The sequence below is a fragment of the Sorex araneus genome, chromosome 1 (assembly GCF_027595985.1).
Source record: "Sorex araneus isolate mSorAra2 chromosome 1, mSorAra2.pri, whole genome shotgun sequence".
Taxonomy (NCBI): domain Eukaryota; kingdom Metazoa; phylum Chordata; class Mammalia; order Eulipotyphla; family Soricidae; genus Sorex; species Sorex araneus.
This window is the reverse complement of record NC_073302.1, coordinates 10,007,413-10,027,788: the sequence shown is the minus strand read 5'-3', so window position 1 is coordinate 10,027,788 and position 20,376 is coordinate 10,007,413. Positions and strand designations below refer to the sequence as shown.

Genomic DNA, 20,376 nt, shown 5'->3' with positions numbered 1-20,376 from the left:
GGAATTTCTCCACAGAATTAGGTATTGGGTATTGAGATGTGAGTAGAAAGTTCTGGGAGGGGACAATAACTGAGGTTTCACCGCCCCCCCACCCCGTTCGAGGCCACGCCCACCGCTGTGGAGGCCAGACCCCCTGCCGGCCTGTCCTGGGAGGTTGGGAGATGCTCGGTCTGGGTGGCAGTGTGTGTTGTTGGGCTGCAGGTCAGGAGACCACACACCTGGGGGACAAACCTGCGGTGTTAGAAGGACTGCACTTGGGTTTAAAGAGGCTGGGAGGTGCTCAGGTCCTGGTGGCATGCTCGAGGATACTTCTAAGTAATAATGATATTAAGGACTTGTATCCAAAATATATAAAGAACCGTACAGTGCATTCGCTTTCCTTTTGTATTGAATAATTTGATTTTCTTTATTCACATAGGTTAAAATTTATCAGTCATCATAAATTGAACTTTTCCTGATTTTCTTTTCTTTTTTTTTATTCTTTAATTAGTGAGTCACCATGAGGGTACAGATACAGATTCACACATTTTTGAGCTTGTTTTTCCCTCATACAATGTTCGCAAACACATCCCTCCACCAATGCCCATTCTCCACCACGAATATACCCAGTAATCTCCCACCCCCCAATCCCATCTCCCTCCCACCCCACCCTGCCTTTGTGGCAGGGTATTCCCTTTTGATCTCTCTCTCCAATTGAGTGTTGTGGTTTGCAATAGGGGTATTGAGTGGCCATTGTGTTCAATCTCTAGTCTACTTTCAGCACGAATGTCCCTTCCCGGGGGTGGGGGGGAATCTCCAACCACATTTTACTTGGTGTTCCCTTCTCTATCTGAGCTGCCTTTACCCCCGCATGTGAGAGCAGCTTCCAAGTCATGGAGCCAACCACCTGGTACTTATTTCTACTATTCTTGGATATTAGTCTCCTATTCTGTTATTTTATACTTCACAGTGTATTCTCTTTTAATAAAATTACTGAACTCTCATCTTTAAAAAATATACAAATAAATTTTTTTCACATAGTCTAAGAGGGGCCAGAGATATATTACAGAGGGTGCAAATACCTGCCGAAAAGCCGGGTATACTGAAATCTCCATGCCTTCTCAGAGTCTGGATGGGCTGCCTCATTCATTTCCCTGTGCTTTCTGAAGCCTCAGTCTTCACGTCTACACCCAAAAAAAACCTCCCAGTGAAAAAATCAACTCCAGCTTACCTTAATGATAAAAATACTGAACTTCCCAACATCTCAAACTTTACAACATTAATAAACCATTATTTTCTCCAAGACATGATGCAGGTGCTACAAATTAATGTGTACTCCTTGGAGTACCCTTAATGACTCAGCCAGAAGTGAGTTCTGAAAATATTTTCTGTGGCTTATTGATCTTTTTTGAGATTTACTTATGTGTTCCTGGGGTAAGGTCGGTAGATGAGTTATATAATGGCATAAGATCAAGTTTGTGGGCATGACTCCCACAGAGACAGAGACAATTGGGGAAGGCAAACAATCTCAATTAATAACATATAAAACATAAACACGGAAGGCTTAACCTGTAACAATCTAAGGGACTGAAATCTAAGAGACTTCATGTCTCCATGGTGAGATACAACAATTTAGTGTTCCATGGTTGGAGGCCTGCCTCATGTGCTAGGAAAGAAGGTATTTGGGTTAGAGAAAAAAATACTAGGACAATTATAGTTAGAAATGATCACTGTGGATAAGAACTGTATCCTGAAAGTAGGTAAAGGAACAAACCTAATGACCTCTCAGTACCTGTTTCACAAACCATAATGACCAAAAGAAGAAAGTGAGAGACAGAGAGAGGCAAAAAAGTATAGTCGAAATGACATCTGCACTTGTATGTTCCTCACAGCACTGTTTACAATCGCCAGAATTTGAAAATAACTCGAGTGCCCGAGAACAGATGACTGGTTAAAGAAACTTTGGTTCATCTACACAATGGAATACTATGCAGCTGTTAGAAATGATGGAGTCATAAACTTTACATATAATTGGATCAACATGGGAAGTATCAAGCTAAGTGAAAAGAGTCAGAAAGAGGGGGCCGAAGCGATAGCACAGCGGGTAGGGCGTTTGCCTTGCACGCGGCCGACCCGGGTTCGATCCCCAGCATCCCATATGGTCCCCCGAGCACTGCCAGGAGCAATTCCTGAGTGCAAAGCCAGGAGTAACCCCTGAGCATCGCTGGGTGTGACCCAAAAAGCAAAAAAAAGAGTCAGAAAGAGAGAAACAGGCATAGAAGGATTGCACTCACAAAAGTAACCCCTGAGCATCGCTGGGTGTGACCCAAAAAGCAAAAAAAAAGAGTCAGAAAGAGAGAAACAGGCATAGAAAGATTGCACTCATTTGTGGAATATAAAATAACGGAATGCTATTGTGATTACCCTTCACCCAAAGCCTTTCTATTTTTTTTTCCTAGAGAAGCTCATGTAATCTGTTAACGGAGCTCTCTCTCTCTCTCTCTCTCTCTCTCTCTCTCTCTCTCTCTCTCTCTCTCTCTCTCTCTCTCTTTTCTCTCATTTCCTCTCATGTTTCTCTAAGTAGCGTGGTTTAAATGAAACTATCTTCACTAAAAATTATATATATCATATATGTGGCATGGTATGAAATTTTCCACAAATATGCAAAAATTATGTAATTTTGCACAAACACCCACATGTAACATAACCTTTCCAGTCTCAGAATAATATGGTTTTTTATTCATCCCATCTGAATTTTCATGGTACTGAGTAATCATAAACAAAGTGAATACATAAACAAAGTGAAAATATTGAAGGTATGTATCATGTTGAATTCATTTCACACACACACACATACTCACACAAATCCAATGACCATTGTAGTTATCCATTGTAACTACCATATGATCAAGATATAAAACACTTATAACATTTAAAAATAGTATATTTATTAGAAATAACAGAATTATTTGAACTTCGCATGATTCCTTACTTAAAAGTACATCCAAAGTAGTCATTGAAACTTTTGAATGGAAATTTCAGAATTTTTTAACATAAAATCTGATTTATATAAGCAATTTTTTTTTCTGACAATCTTTAGATACATAATATCCTGCATCCTTACAATATAAAGAAAAAAAATGTGTCATTACTAGGAAAGTTAGTAGACTTGTGTTAGTTTTCTTCTTTATTCCTGTTTTTGGTATATTTACTTCTCTCCAAATCCCAAGTTCTAAGCATACTGAAATAAGGCATCATAGTTTCTAATCATTGTCCAGTAAATGTCAGACACTGAAAGTCAGTCTGGGAATAAAACTGGAGTATGTTAGCAGAGTGAAACCTAAATATGTCAAAATCTCAGACATGTATGTGAACACAATTTCAACTGAACACAAAGAATAGATACTTTAGGATAATAATGTCCTGATCATTTGTATGCACATCAGTTAACATATTCACATTAGGTTTTTTGACTACATAACTTGACTCTGTCAATGAGCAAATTTAGGGCTTGTTTTATATCTCTATTTCTCAAGCTGTAGATAAAAGGGTTCAGCATGGGGGTGATTATCATGTACATCACAGAAGCAATTATATCTTTATTATTTGTGGCAGATGAGGAAGGTAAAAAGTAAACTTCAAGAATGGTTCCATAGAATAAAGACACAACAAGGAGATGGGAACCACAGGTGGAAAGGACTTTGAAGAATTTCTTAGCAGAGGACTTCTTCAGGACAGTGGCCCATATGCAAATATAAGTGCTCAAGATACTGATGAATGGCAGATAAAAAAAAATCCCTCCCTCAATCAAAACAACCACGTCATTGAGTGAAATGTCTGAACAGCTGGTCTTCAGGACTGGAAAGAGTTCACAGAAGAAGTGGGGGATGGTAACGTCACCACAGAAGGAAACTCTGGCCAAAAGGAGGGTGTTTAACAAAGAGTGGAAGCAACTGAAGATCCAAGATATTGCTACTAGAGTAATGCATATCTCCTGCCTCATGATGGTGGTGTAGTGGAGCGGCTGACAGATGGCCACATACCTGTCATACGCCATCACTGTAAGAAGAAAGTTTTCAAAACAACCAAAGAGTAGTAAAAAACAAACCTGAGAAATACACCCTGAGTAGGGGATGGATTTGTGATTTGTCCTCAGGTGCATCAACATTTTTGGGACAGTGACAGATGATAACGACACATCATTGAATGCCAAGACACTGAGGAAGAAGTACATAGGCGTGTGGAGACGAATGTCCATCCGGATGAGCAGGATGATGAGCAGGTTCCCGAACACTGTGGTCAGGTAGATGAACAGGAAGAGGATGAAGTAGTAACCCTGATGTTCTGGTGGAATAGGGAGCCCCTGGAGGAGAAATTCAGGAACTCTGCTCTCATTCTGTCTCATCATGCTGCTTTTGTCTTCACTTGGGATGAAAGAAAGAGGGAAATGTATGGAGAATGAATACTGTAACAGCATAGTAAAGCCGGCTAGTGAGAGTTCTAAGTTTTAAGAAAACACATGTGGTCAAATGAACTGTAGTTAGTGTCACTCAGGTTCCAATGGTACATTACACTCTAACATCACTAGTAAGATTTCATTTTGAAACAAGAAGATATTTTTGTTAATACAAAAAATGGTTTTATTTTTGGTTTAATTTCATTTTTTCCCTTTTTAAAGATTTACTTTATTTTATTTTAAAATTCTAATTTATGTATTGTTATTGATTTCAATACATAACATGCTTTGTTTGGGCAATGCTCATGGGTTTTGCATTCAGGAGTTACTGAGTGCACTGGCTTTGCACTCAGGAATTTCTCCTGAGTGCTCAGAGGACTACATAGAATGACAGGGATTAAACCCAGGCCAGTCTTGAGCAAGGCAAAATGTCTACCCACTGTATCGTCACTCAGCCAAAATATATAAAATGATTTGAACAACATAATTTTTTCCAGTTGCTACACAAAGCACGAGTTTATAATAGTTGATAAGGAATCAAAGGTATCTGTAAATGGAGTGCTCACCTTTCATTGTGTCACATCAATCTAGTGATTAGCATAATTTCATAGAAATTTGGGCATTAGGACACATCTAAAACTTACCCCTCTAAACTGCTAAAACTATCTACCCTGGGATATAGAATTCAGTGAAAATTTCTGGTGTTTATATATCAGAGGTATTATATTTCCTGATAACATTGGCCCATTAACTTTCAAAATCATATAAAATATTGGCCATCAACTTACCCAACAGCAGGCACTATTTTGTGGGTATTACATATACCTGAAAAATCTTCACCAAAGTATGAATTCAGCACTAGATTTTTTATAATAATGAAGAACAAAAGATCCATAATCTAAAAGTGCAAAGTTGCATCACTCATAATGAAAACAGGTAAAATTATAATTTGTATTCAGTAAGAATCTGTCTCCGTCTCAACTTTGTGTGGCTTTCCCACTCCTCATTACTTAGGATAACCACAACTCTGTGTGATACCCCTCTAGGTCTCCCAAAAGTTCCAGCTTAAATAAGTTCAATTCAAAAAGTGTTTTCAAACACCTTATTTAAAATGAATACACCTTGAGATTTTATGGTAAAAATGCAATATTAGATGGTTCTTCATGTCATAGGTGTGAAAAACTAATTTTAAGTTGTGGTAGGGTTGTTATGTAGGCTCTAAATTTAATATTGCTTTGGAAATTATGTCTGAGGGTGGGATTATGAAATATACAGCTGTGGAACTAATCTTTTTTACTAAAGCACAATGATATACACAGTTATAAAGTTGTACATGCTTGGGTTTCTGTCATATAATGTTCCAACACCTGTCCCTTCACCAGTGTGTAGGAAGTGTGTGGTACCATGAATGGTCTGAGTTTCCCTCTCGACCTATACCATTTACTTTTGGATCTTCTGTTTTGCAATAATAATAATGGAAGATTATCCCTCAGGTGTATCCCTTTACCTTTTTTCAACACTCAGTCCATGTCCAAATGATCATTCCCAACTATTATTGTTATGTTTGTCCCTCCTCTATCCTAACTGCCTTTCAACCCCACCCAACCCCATCCCCCAACTGATGCCCCCTTATTGTGGTAATTTTATGGAGGGAACCTTGATTGGATTTTGTATTCATGTATTGGAGAAAGACAACAAAATTCTAGTCCAAAGAACTATGAACTGCTAGGGACACTGATCCTCTCCATTAATGTCCTCTAAGGTGGACACTGTCTTATCACTGATTTATGAATAGAGATAACAGTATCACTGTGTGAAGGCTGAGAAAAAAGAAAGCACTTAGAAGAAAACTAGAAAATCACACCAGGGAAATTCGTAATTTAGAAGATGATTGGTCCATGACCAGGAGTAGGAGCTCAAGCTACATTAGCAAAGTATGAGAGGCAGTTCATGATCACTTGTACTCTCTAGACTTCTACCTGGACTACACTTGGTAGAGGAGAAATAAGAACAGCTATAACAAAAACACTTGGTCTGGAGAAAAACTATAAAATACCCCTCGTATACCGGGCACTGATTACATGACAAGTATGATGTTTAATAATGTTGTACATAGTCGAATTTAATTCTCAAAATGTATTGTGATCAAGGATTAGTTCCTCCAGTAGGAAACTGAACCTCAGGAAATTCAAACAAGTACAGGCTGGTGATTAGAACCCTACTGACCTAATGAACCATTGGCGTCCTGGGAATTAGTGTGTGATACCCTATTAGAGGTGAAAAAGCATATAAATGTACATGCTTAGTGCAATATATTAGCCACTACGGACAGACACCTAACGTAGTTGTGAGAGAGGCACAGCCTGCATTAGTTCACAGACACCACAACTAAAATACTACCTGCCAATGAGACATCATAAATTACTCACAGACACTTCAATTTTAGTGTGACACATAAAGATAACCCAGAAACATAATGTGATATCGCATATTCCAGCATCCCTGAGATTACTCAAAGGATTACAAACTTCCTCAAGCTTGATTTCAAGCTTCTTCCCCTATGCTGGTCATGGGTGTATTAAAGGAACCTCTACTCCATAGTGAGCAGGCATCTCTGTCTGCGCAGACGCTACAATGTCTTTACTTAACTTTGGTATTTGTGTACAAAGAATCTGGAAGTGATAAAAGGAGAGTGAGGTTTTTGATAGTTGATAAAAGAACCCAAACCACACTCAGAACTGCTCTGCATCTGCTTAATTGTAGCTTATTTGGTGCTATGTGCTCTGATGGAGGGAGAAAACATTATGAGTTATACGCACGTGTCTGTCTTATGAGTTTCTTTCTCTGTCCCTCCGTCTTTATTCTCTCTTTAAAAAATCTATACTGTAAGTCAGATGTCACACTTATAGAGACACAACTTTTGAAGAAACATTCATGTATCCAAGTCACCCAAGGAAGAGATCCTTACATAGCGCTGGACATTAAACACATGTACAAACCTGTATAACAAGAAGACACTTTGCTCACCTAGAATTTCAGTTCATTCCAACCTCAGCAATTCTTGGTAGCTCAGCAAAGTCTAATCTTGTATCCAATTAAACTTCTGAGTAGCTTCTCTCCTAGATTCCAGGAAAAAAAGAACAGAGGAAAGCATCTGTGGACCCATACACTGGGCTTTCTGTGTCTGTTCTTGATTCCAAAGAAATAAGAATAGAACTTTATAAACATAGAGAAGGCTAAGTGAAAGGTCCCTAAGCTCCTAGTTAAGGAAAGAAAGTAGGATAATTGCCTCAGTCCAGTGAGACCTTGGGGAACTTGTGTGTGGACTGGAGGCACTGAGCCTGTGAAGCCACCTGAGAGTGACCAGGTATCAGGGGCATGCTGGCAGCTGTATGGCTGCCCAGAGTTCCAGCTGGAGGGAGGAATACGGAGATATGCTCCAACTTCAAAGCAGCCAATGTCTTTCCAGACAGACTGGATGCCATCCTCTGTCGGCCATTCACCCTTGGTTCTCAATAAGTCAAGTGACTTATATTAGCATTGTCTCTGGAACTATAAAATTCAAATTATTTTTGCACTCAATTGAATTTTTGATAGCAATTACTTAGATCATTAATGCTCAAGCACACAGGTCTACAGTGCCTGTCCACTATGAGTGTCACTAACTTTATTTATTACTCCAAGACATGAATACGTTTATAAGCATTAATAGATACAGAAAAATTCATTAATGTTTTATTTATAACCTCCTGGAAGTGACCTAAGCTGTCCCCACAAGATAACAACGTGATGCAATATTCAGCATATCAGTCAGAATAATGTTACTTCTATTACATATTAATATGCCTCAATAGTTAGAGGGAACTGGACTACATTAAGATTTTTCAGAGAAGTGTTTATATGCACAAGGTCCTTCTCAAGTTTTCCTTCAACATGTCTTGTCTCCCTCAGTGTTCCCCTCAAGTTAATATCACATATATAGTCTGCCATTTGTATGACACGGGCTTCTTCATAATCATACCTTAGGGCAGAGTTTGTGCAGTTAATTCTCCTCTTTTCCCCATTCAGTGTCTAGCACTGGATCCTTACCTTCCCTTCTCTCTCCATCCTTCCTTCCCCTCCTCTCTTCTTTCCTCTCCCTTCACATCCAGTAGTGCTCAGGGCTTTCTCCTGGCTCTGTGATAGGGATAATTACTTCTGGTGTTTGGAGGACCATGTTTAGTGCCAAGGACTGACCTGGATCGACTACATGCAAAGCAAAATATTTAACTATCCCCTTGCCCTACAAGGTCACTGCTTTTACATTGTTTCATTATTGGCCTAGGAGAAGAGGAAGCTCAGAGAAACTAGACATTTTCTTTAGTTCAAGCCTTTGTCCCCTTTATTTACACATATGAACCCTCAGCTAGCATTATACTCAATAGTGAAAAACCTCCCTCTGAGATCAGGGAGAAGGCAAGGATGCCCACTATTTCCACCCCATATCCCTAGTATCTCCAATACTCTATAATATTGCGAGTTCTAGATGTAGCAACCATACAACAAAAATAATTCAAAAGAATATAATTTGTAAAAGAAATAAATTATCCCCTTTTTTCAGATTAAATAAAATTGCATGTAGAGGACCTGAATGATCCCACAGAAAAACCCTTAGAAACAACAAAACACAGCCTAGCAGCAAGCTGCAAAATCATCTCACAAAAACCTGTTGTACTGTGTGAGATAAGATGGGGCTCTGGGTTCTAAGAAGTCTTGACCTGGGGTAAAATAAATGGTTCTTTACTACTAGCAGTGAAGGATAGTTCTTTTCTCCCCAAATTCGAGCCAACACCAGTTGCTTTTGTTTTATTTTTGGATGTGGGCCAGTCTCTGTGGTGTGAGATGATATCTCATTGTTGTTTTGATCTGCATCTCCCAGATGATTAATGATGTCGAGCATTTTCTCATGTGCCTCTGAGCCATTTGGATTTCTTCTTTGGGAAAGTTTCTATTCATTTCATCATCCCTTGTTTTGATCAGGTAAGCAGTTTTCTTCTTGTGGAGTTCAACTAGTGCCTTGTGTATCCTTGATATAAACCCCTTATTGATGGGTATTGGGTGAATATCCTTTCCCATTATGTAGACTGTCTTTGTACTGTGGTCACTGTTTCTTTTGAGGTGCAGAAGTCTCTTAGTTGAAGATAGTCCCATTAATCTATCTCTATTTTCACTTGCTTGGCCAATTGTGTGTCATCTTTGAAGATACCATTGGCTTCAATGTCATGGAGGGATTTGCCAGCCTTGTCTTCAATGTACCTTATTGATTCTGGTCTGTTTACAATAGCCAACATCTGGAAAAGAATGGAGTGCCCCAAAACAATTACTGGTTAAAGAAACTTTGGTTCATCTACACAATGGAATAATATGCAGCTGTTAGAAAAGATGAACTCGTGAAATTTGCATATAAGTGAATCAACATGGAAAGTATCATGTTGAGTGAAATGAATCATAAAGAAAGAGACAGACATAGAAAGATTGCACACATCTGTGTAATATAAAATACCAGAATGGGAGACTAACACCCAAGAGTAGTAGAGATAAGAACCAGGAGGTCTGCCCCACAGCTTAGAAGCTGGCCTCACATGCTGAGGAAAAAGGCTCCTGAGATTGAGAAGGGAACACCTAGTAGAGAATGTTGGGAGGACCCACTCAGGTTGAAAGCTGCATGCCAAAAGTAGACTATAGACTGAACACGATGGCCACTCAATACCTCTATTGCAAACTATAACATCCTACAGGAGAGAGAACAAAAGGGAATGCTCTGCCTGCAGAAGAGGCGGGGTGGGGGTTGTGGGGGGTTGTAGAAAGGATACTAGGAACATTGGTGAAGGAGAATGGGCACTGGTGGAGGTGTGTAATCGAAATGCAAACATGAAAGTTCAGAAGTTTGTAACTCTACCTAAGAGTGATTCACTAATCACTGTCACTGTCACTGTCATCCCATTGCTCATAGATTTGCTTGAGCAGTCACCAATAATGTCTCTCATTGGAGACTTATTGTTACTGTTTTCGGCATATCCAATACACATGGGTAGCTGCCAGGCTCTGCAGTGCGGGCGCAATACTCTCAGTAGCTTGCCGGGCTCTCCGAGTGGGGCGGAGAAATCAAACTCTGGGGTGGCCGTGTGAAAGGCGGAAGCCCAACTGCTGTGCTATCGCTCCATCCCTATTCACTAATAAATCACTTCACTTGTATCACTTGTAGTCCCGTTGATCTTCAATTTGCTCGAGCGGGCGCCAGTAATGTCTCCATTTGTCCCTGTCAAGAGCTAGTGCAGCCCAATGATATCTGATTGCTCCAGGAACAGGAAGAGCCTAAAATAATTCATTCAGAGATTTGACAAAGAAATCTGACCATCTAGTTCGTGGGCGGCCATGAAGTCTTCTGACATCCCATGGAATCCAGTGGGATGTCAGTCCAGCTCTAGTCCGGCGGTCGTCTCTGAATTGCATTACATGACCGGCCCATCTGATTTTTGATGCCTTGGCAAATGAGACAGCATCCCTGATTTTTGACCATCGATGGAGGTCAGAACTCCGGATTCCTTCTCTCACTTGAGTGAGACATGATATTCCCAGCATATCTCTTTTAATTCCTCTTTGGGATACCCTAATAGCATTCTCATCCTATTTGCGTAGGGCCCAGGTCTCTGAGGCATATGTTAGTGCAGGAAGAACGGTAGAATCGAAAAGATGTGCCCAGAGTCGAAGGTTCTTCGTTCTCTTAACCACCTCGTCGACGCTCTTGAATGCATTCCACGCTGCTCTCTTCCTCCTGTGCAGTTCTGGCACTAAGTTGTTCCTCATGTTGACTTCTCGATCCAGGTACACATAGTCACTAATTCACCTGTCACTAATAAAAATTTTTAAAAAAAGAGGTGGTTGCAGTATTGAGTCTCTATCCATAGCATCCATCATTCTGATTATAATAAGCCTTGGGGATTTTTTATTTGGGTCCCTTTTAGCTAGCACCCTTCGGGCTCCTTGGATCTGGAAGCCCGCATTCTCTATCTCTGGGAATTTCCTAGCAATGATCTCTTTAACTATGTTTTTTTTCATTGGGGTTACTTCCCTGTGCTTCTGGTACTTCAGTGATTTTTATATTGTTCATCTTGAGGTCATCCCCAGCACTCTGATTGCCTTAGAGCTATTTTGAGGTCTTTTGCCATTATTTGTTGTTGCCTGTAAGTTTTCTGCAGCTCATCTTCAAGCTCACTGATTTTGTCTTCCTCTGCAGCCATTCTACTGTTGAGGGCACCTACTAAGTTTTTTATTTCATCTGCCGATTCCCTTAATTGTGTCACTTCTGTTCGTAGCTTTGAAATTTCTGCTCTCATTTCTTCCTATATTATCTTGGTGGATCATTCCAATGCTGCATCCATATCCTCCCTAAATTTATTGGATGTTCATTCCATAGTTGCTTTGAGTTTGTCAACCATCTTCACGATTTCCTCTCTGAATTCTTGATCTGAGAGAAGGTTGTATTTGTGGGTAGTCCCTGTTGAGGTTTTTGAGATCCTCTCTTCCTTCTCTCCTGGTGATGGGGATTTTTGCTGTTTCTTCATGTTGTTATGGGCCTTACTCTCAGGTGCTCTTCCTTAGCTTGTGTGGGGACTCTATTGAAGACATGAGGCTAAAAATATGGAACGCTTCCCAAATTTGCATGTCATCCTTGCACAGGGGCCATGCTAATTTTCTCTGTATCATTCCAATTTTAGTATATGTGCTGCCGATAACTAATCATTAGGGAGATGCAGACCAAAACAACAATGAGATATCATCTCACATCACCTAGACTGGCCCACATCCTAAAAAACAAAAGCAATCGGTGTTGGCGTGGATGTGGGGAGAAAGGTACTCTCCTTCACTGCTGGTGGGAATGCCGACTGGTTCAGTCCTTTTGGAAAACAATATGGACGATTCTCACAAAAATTAGAAATTGAGCTCCCATTTGATCCAGCAATATGACTCCTGGGAATATACTACGGAGAGGCAAAAAGGTATAGTAGAAATGACATCTGCATTTCTATGTTCATTGCAGCACTATTTACAATAGCCAAAATCTGGAAAAAAAAATGAGTGCCCAAAAACAGGTGACTGGTTAAAGAAACTTTGGTACATCTATGCAATGGAATACTATGCAGCTGTTAGAAAAGATGAAGTCATGAAATTTGCAAACATGGAGAGTGTTATGTTCAGTGAAATGAGTCAGAAAGAGAGAGACAGACATAGAAAGATTGAACTAATATGTGGAATATATGAGACACTAACACCCAAGAGTAGTAGAGATTAGAACCAGGAGGTCTGCCCCACAGCTTGGAGGCTGGCCTCACATGCTGGGGGAAAAGGCAGCAGAGAGAGACAGAGAAGGGAAAACCTAGTAGAGAATGTTTGGAGGACCCACTCGGGTTGAAAAATGCGTACCAAAAGTGGACTATAGACCGAACAGGATGGCCACTCAATACCTCTATGGCAAACTTCAACATCCAACAGGAGAGAGAACCAAAGGGAATTCCCTGCCGAAGAGGCAGGGTGGGGTGGAGGGGGTTGGGGTGGGGGTGTTGGGAAGGATACTGGGAACATTGGTGGAGGAGAATGGGCATTGGTGGAGGGATGTAAACCAAATACAAAGGTGAAAGTTCATAAGTTTGTAACTGTACCCACAGTGATTTACTAATAAAAAGTTTTTAAAAAAGAGGTGGTTCTTGAGTCAGATTCCTAGCAATGTTCAAGTGGATCTTGAGTTGGAGCGACTGGAGCAGGACAGGGCATCCTTTGCTGGAGTCCTGACACAGAGCAGCATGACCTTTGCTCTGGGTAATCCACTTTCGGGTCAGAGCAGTAGTTTTTTTAATTTTAGAGGCTTATATTGATATTTGAAGAGATTGTTGACCAATTCCTACTGATTCTTTGGATTTACTTCACCTCAGTAGAAAGGATTTGACTTTATAATCCATCCAGATCAACACACTAGAATGGCACCTTTGGGAATATTGTCTGCCATAAAGGCAGGGACAGGGTGGGAAAGGAGGGGTATACCCGGGATATTGGTGGTGGAGAATGTGCATTGGTGGAGAGATGGGTGTTTGATCATTGTGAGATTATAACCCAAACATAAAATCTTGAAACTATCTCACGGTGATTCAATAAAATTAAACAAACACACACAAACACACACACACACACGCACCAGAATGGCACCTTTTGAGTTATTTTGAAAGAAGCAAATTTCTGTTGATTCTCTGTTGGAAATTTTTCTCTTGAACAAAGTCTTTGAATAGAATTATTTTTGGTTGTAACCCAAATATATGCACTATTCCCAGAAATTCTGAAAGAATATTTCATAAAAAAGAATTTTCTGCCATAGATGCTGATTTCTGCATGGATAAACTTGTCACCAAGAAAAAGGAAGGTTTAGTTCAAAGTTTTCAAAACAAAAATTTCAAAATACTTGCTTTTCTAGTGAAGTAGCAAATTTCTTATAGAATTCTAAAACATAAATGTAGTACAAGGTTTTGATCTTCCTGATAAACTCTCTTTTACTCCCTCCTGAAAAAAATTTCTTTTCCTCAATGCAATAATTCATTGCAATTTTTTGATTTTGGGTCACAGTTGGAGGTACTTAGAACTTACTCCTTGCTATGTACATAGGTATTACTCCTGGAAAGCTCAGGGGACCATATAGGATGTGAGGGATTAAACAGGGGTCAATTCTGTAAAAGGAGAACACTGTACTGTCACTCCCACTCCTATTAATGGCATTATAACGGCTAAGAGAAGCCAGTTTACTTATTTAGGATAAACAATTAACAAAAACTGTTGGAAGAGCCTTACATCAAGTCCTGTCTAACTTATGCATTGGCTACATTAGGTTTGGAGCATAACTCAGTTCCTTCTTCCAGCTGGAACTCAGCACGTAGAGTATTCCATTGTGGCCCCGATACATGGGACACATCTCAGGTGGCTGCAGCATCTCAGTGCCTCCAGCCCCTGTTCCCCAAGGTCTGATTGGACTAGAAACAATTACCTTTCTTTCCTTAACCAGGAGCTTAGGGACTTTATTTTTTGGTCGACTCTGAGATGTATAAAGTGGTATTCTTCTTAAGTATTGTTTTGGTACTCAAGGACAGACGCAGAAAGCTCAGGACAACTCATAGTCTTTCTTCCTGCTCTTGCATTAATGACAGAAATTGAGGACCCAGAAATTGGATTAGTAGGAGCATGAGCTATAAAGGACTTAAGGGATCAGAATGAACTATGAGTGCAAGTACACCTCTTGCCTAGAGGTCTGTACAAGCATTCCATGTGGGCCTGTGCTCATTTCTTTCTCAGAACATCTGGGTTTTATATGTGTTTCTAAATTTGTGTTCAACTCTGATTTGGTCCCCTCCATTTCATATGGGCCTTGAGGCATTCCTGGAATTCCTGAGGAGAGAGTCAGGAGTTAAGCCCTAAGTACCACTGGGTATAGCCCCCAAAATTTTTCAATTTTTTTTAAAACAATTTTCACCCTTTCCAAACATTTTGTCTCTGTCTGTACCCGAAATTTCTCTTGATATGTAGAGAAAAACAGAGAAGTTCAATGAGGGAAGAGACAAGACAGAGACAAAGAGAGGTCAATGACTCATAATGCTTATTTTTATCTCTTTGACCAGAAACCACAGAACAAATAGGCCCCCATTAAGCAGATACAGAGCAGCTCTGAGTGTGATTTAGTCACATAATCAAATTTCTATCCCATTCTTTTTGAATCACTTCCACATGTGTATCATTGCATGGACATCACAATTAAATAATGAGATTTCAGAGTCTGAACAGACAGAGACAGTTTTCTGCTGAGGAGTACTCATTTCTTGAATTTGTCCTTGATTATCAGAAGAGAGAAAGTATGGAATATTTACTCAAAGGCGTGGGTATGTGTAATTTTGTAATTTGTATTTCACTTCAAGATTTGTTGCGTTTCTGTGACTGTGTGATAGTAAATATTGTATTTGTTGGTAGTAGTTTTGTGTGGTTACCTGTGAGAGAATGAGACACACATGCCTTTCCCATAACAACCTAGAAATATTTCATTAGGGGCTGCATTACTGCAATGAGCAAGCTGGTTGATGTGCTGTTACACCAATAGGAAGGTTTTATGTGCCAATATCTCTAACCAATGTCTCAATTCATTATATTAGAATCTATTTCTCAGTTAAGTAATTTTCTCTGAAATTCAGTTTTCTCACTGGTATTTAATGGGTATTTAATCCTTGATCATAGGGCTGTATTGAATTAAGTTGGACAATGTACAAAAATTATTCAGCACTTTGCCTGACACGTAACCAGTACTCAGTAAACAGAAAGCATTATTATCTTTCCCCAAGAAAGTGTATTTTTGACAGGAGATTGTTATTTATTCACTGTCTGAAGTATTACAGGTAGATGTCTAAGAGGATCTGTCTGCACAGGTCCTTCTTACACTTTCTGAACACCGCCTTTTCTCTTTTGCAAAGCTCATGCCTCGCTGTCTCACACACAAGTTCCTGTTTGAATCAAGATTCTCAGGTTGGTCATCACCTGTTTCTTTCATTTTGGTTTCTCAGTAAATGGCATGTCAGCATATGTCAGTGAGTAACAAGGCCTTCAGAGATAGGTTAGGTCACTGTTCTCCTTTTTGATCATGAACTGAGAGAATCAGTACCTCTGAACATGTTCATGGTTCATGTTCATGGTTCCTGAGGAAAACTTGCTGTACTTTTGCTTTTGGATGTGAATGTTAATCAAGATTGCCTCCTCACACCAGTATGTTAAGAATCTTAACTTCTAACCTAACTTCCAAAGGAATATTGAATCTAGAGTCCACCTAGCACGGTGCTGGATCTCAGTTCTGTCACTATATTCTTAGGCCTAAGTTTTTTCACATCTAAAAAGAGAAGCCAGTAAGTTGAGATGTAACAAAACGGTGTCAGATATGTTTTACTTGAAATTAAAAATAGTTGAAAATACATAGTTAATTACATGTTATTAAACCCGGTAACTTTTGGAGGTGTGGAGCAGTATCTTATCACATGTCTTCTCATGTTAGTTAGTGAGAAGTATGAAAACTACACATGGTAATTAGGTGACATATTCTGGCCATATTGTCTTACACTTTTAAAATTTATGTATGAGTGACATATATCTGCTTATATAAATAATGTATTTATTGGTCCTCATAATTAAAATGGATAGAATACTAATTTTGTTGTCCTTTCTTGCTGATGTAAATAAATCTTATCTGCAATACATTGGAATATGCCCTGCACAGTGTATGTTAATAAGTCCTTTGTATCATCATTATTATTTTTGGACATTTTGGTGACAGAGAATATTAAATATCTCTAGTTAGTATTTCAGCCAGTTTTACTGATATTCTAGTCCTTGGTAAAGAGTTTCATGTCATTTTAAGCAAAAAATTACTGATGCCTCTTAATGAATGTCAGTGTCTTTATGGTGTTATATAATTTACTGGGATGAAGTGTCATGATATAAATGATTACACTTTTTAAACATCAAGACTTCGATTTCTTTTGTCCTATTTTGTATGTAGGGCTTTTAGTTGTACTTGGGAAAAAGCCATTGTTCAATATATTTTTCTGGAATAACTGAAAAATACCCTCTGGTGTCAGGAAAGAAACTCTAATTAATTTTGAGGCTGTGAATTCCAAAAAAGACTGATCTTAACACAATAAGTGAATATAAGAGCCCACAACAGAGATGAAAGGTAAGAAAACATTGTGCAGCGGTTAGAAAGCATGAAGTCATGAAATTTGCATGTAAGTGGATCAACATGGAAAGTATCATGTTGAGTGAAATGAGTCAGAAAGAAAGAGACAGATACAGAAAGATTGCACTCATATGTGGAATATAAAGTAGCAGAGAGGTATGGTCTAGCAAAGATGCAACCTCTGGCAGAAAGCCGTCTGGACTTAGTCACTAAAATACTAAAATACAGAAATCTAGAACCTCACAGCCGCTACTGTGGCCACATGACCTCATATCTCCTCAATCACAGCAGTGGAAAATAAATTATCAAATGTTTCCTTTCCAGCAGGTCCGACTCTGGGGGGGAAACTCCAAACAATTATAGTGAGGTTTTTGTTGTTGTTGTTGTTGTTGTTGTTGTATGCAATCAAGGTAAAAAGAAAGTAAAGTGTAACTTACCAACTACACAGATGGGGTGGGGGGCCGGGGGGCAGGGCGGGGGGCGGGGTGGGGTGGGAGGTTTACTGTGGTTCTTGGTGGTGGAATACAAGCACTGGTGGAGGGATGGGTGTTTGAGCATTATGTAACTGAGACTTAAGCCTTAAAGCTTTGTAACTTTCAACATGGTGATTCAATAAAAAATAAATTTAAAAAATTAATATTAAATATTAATATAAAAAAGATAAGAAAACAGCCACTCTGCCTCAGTGAAGATAGCCAGTTCATTGACTGACATGTATGAACAGCTTGTGTTTCACATGATAAAATAAGCAGAAATCTAGGTTAAACCTAACATTCTTACGTAAAAATGACAGTGTTTTCTCTTAGTGGCTATTCAAGGCTCAGGTTTTTCTAACTTTCATTCCCAGCAAACACATGAGCAACATGAAGAGAGATAATGAGACCAGCGTGTCCCAGTTCTTCCTCCGAGGACTCTCTGTACCACCAGATCATCAGGGTTTGTTCTTCACCCTCTTCCTAGTGTCATACCTGACCACGGTGCTGGGGAACCTGCTCATCATCCTGCTCATCAGAATGGACTCCCGCCTCCACACCCCCATGTACTTCTTCCTCAGCCACTTGGCTTTCAATGACGTGTCTTTCTTATCTGTTACTATGCCAAAGATGTTGATGGACATGCAGACTAACCACAAGTCCATCCCTTATGCAGGGTGTATTTCTCAGGTGTTTTTTATAATATTTTGTGGGTGTATTGACAATTTCCTTCTTACAGTGATGGCGTATGACAGATACGTAGCCATCTGTCAGCCACTCCATTACACAACCATCATGAGGCAGGAGCGATGTGCCTTATTAGTAGGTTGGTCCTGGTTCCTCAGTTTTATCCACGCTCTGTTACATGCCCTCCTCTTGTCCCGGGTGTCATTTTGTTCCAACATTGCCGTGCCCCACTTCTCTTGTGAGCTCACGGTCCTCCTGAACATGAGCTGTTCAGATGTCTCAATCAATGAACTGGCCGTCTTCACTGAGGGAATAGTGGTTGTTTTCCTACCTTTCATAAGTGTTGTGGGCTCTTATGTTCGTATATGGGCCACTGTCCTAAGAAATCCCTCTGCTAAGAGATTCTTCAAAGTCCTTTCTACCTGTGGTTCCCATCTCCTTGTAGTATCTTTGTACTATGGGACCATTGCAGAGGTTTATTTTTTCTCTTCTTCATCTCTCTCCAGTAATAAAGATATAATTGCTTCGATCATGTATATGATTGTCACCCCTATGCTGAACCCTTTCATTTACAGTCTGAGAAACAAAGATATAAAACAGGCTCTAAAATTGTTTGTTAATAAAATGAAGTTCTTTAAGCCAAACAACTTAATGTAAATGTTTTAGCTAATATCTATGTATATTTAAATGAACGAGATAACTATTATTCTAGAAATTTGAGTATTCCATTGAAAATGTCTACACACATCTCATGAGGTTGGAATTCTCCTGTGACATTATCAGCTTTCATTACCCAGACTGATGTTTAGTGATGGATACTTATGTTTTACCGGTGAATATCATCCATGTTGCCTTATTTCAGCAAGTCTAGAACTTTGGGCTCTGCAGGAAGTGGTTAAGATTTCAACTGGCAGCAGTGAATAAGTCAGCTACTCCCGTCCCAATAGCTCTAAGTAAATCTATTTCTTTTTATTTAATTTAATATATTTTCTGTTTTGGTTCATTGATTTTTAGGCCACATCCGATGGTGGTCATGGCTTACTCCTGGCTCTGAGCTCAGGAGCAACTTCTGGCAGTGCTCAGGGGACCATATCAGGTACATGGATTGAATTTGGATTGGCCACATGCAAGGCCAGTACCCTACCCAATGTACAATCTCTGTAGACCTCCATTATTTTTTCAGATTCTTCTTAAAGGAATGAGGCAACTCAAATGAGTTTTATAGTTTAAAATTGGTCATGTTAATCAGATTTCCAGGTTTTAAAAATTCTGTTACAATATTTCAATTAATCCTAACTTCATTTCCTTACATGTATGTGGTCTTGGTAGCCCGGTGGAGTGCGATATTGCTAGTCCCAAGCACTTAACTCACCAAAAATCAAGAACTTTGGTAATGCCCAGGCCTCAAAATACAACTGGTGTTGGTCCCTTAAAAAATGATAGTTTCATATGAATTTCACTGTTCTATTCTGTTTGTTAAGTTTTTGTTGAGGAATTTTGCATATATGGTCTTTGGGGATATTGGTCTATCATTTTCTTTCTTAGTAGTATCATTGTATTATTTTGTCATTAGGGTAATTAACATTGACTTCCTAAAATTTATTAATTAGGATTCTGATTTATTCAATTTTTTATGAATGAAAATATTTTTATTTAATGGTTAGTATTTTCATTTATATTCATTGGGAATATTAGCTTCTATCATTAATAAATAATATTTCTCAAAAAATCATATGTCTGCTTTTGTGCCTTGGTAATTCAGACCTTATAGAAAATATTAGGACATATTCCTATTTCTTAAAATTCTGGAAAAGCTTGCATATTAAGGTAATAAGTCTGTATTGAAGGCTCAGCAGCCCAAAACCCAAAAAAAGTAGCACTATTGTAATCATGTTACAGTAAACAATGGAAAAAGATATGTTACAAATGACTAGCCCTTGTTTCCTAAACTGTGGGTACCATACAGAGTGTACATGTTTGAATAAGCAACAGTA

General features: G+C 39.2%; 2 protein-coding genes and 1 non-coding gene across 3 annotated transcripts; 1 reads left to right on the top strand and 2 right to left on the bottom strand.

The window, feature by feature from the left end:
* Positions 1-3,439: 3,439 nt before the first annotated feature.
* Positions 3,440-4,387, bottom strand: LOC101541886 (olfactory receptor 1J4-like). Its single transcript, XM_004613534.2, has one exon. The coding sequence runs from the start codon at positions 4,385-4,387 to the stop codon at positions 3,440-3,442; it is 948 nt and encodes a 315-aa protein (XP_004613591.2).
* A 7,722-nt stretch (positions 4,388-12,109) lies between these two features.
* On the bottom strand, positions 12,110-12,218 carry LOC129401322 (U6 spliceosomal RNA). The gene has a single exon (XR_008628253.1). It is a non-coding gene; the product is annotated as a U6 spliceosomal RNA (small nuclear RNA).
* Positions 12,219-18,076: 5,858 nt separating this feature from the next.
* LOC101541623 (olfactory receptor 1J4-like) lies at positions 18,077-19,039 on the top strand. The gene has a single exon (XM_004613533.2). It carries the CDS (start codon positions 18,077-18,079, stop codon positions 19,037-19,039), a length of 963 nt encoding a protein of 320 aa, XP_004613590.2.
* Positions 19,040-20,376: the final 1,337 nt, after the last annotated feature.

Coding starts and splice junctions, on each gene's coding strand:
- LOC101541623 (XM_004613533.2), top strand. CDS start 18,077: ATGAGCAACATGAAGAGAGATAATGAGACCAGCGTGTCCCAGTTCTTC.
- LOC101541886 (XM_004613534.2), bottom strand. CDS start 4,387: ATGATGAGACAGAATGAGAGCAGAGTTCCTGAATTTCTCCTCCAGGGG.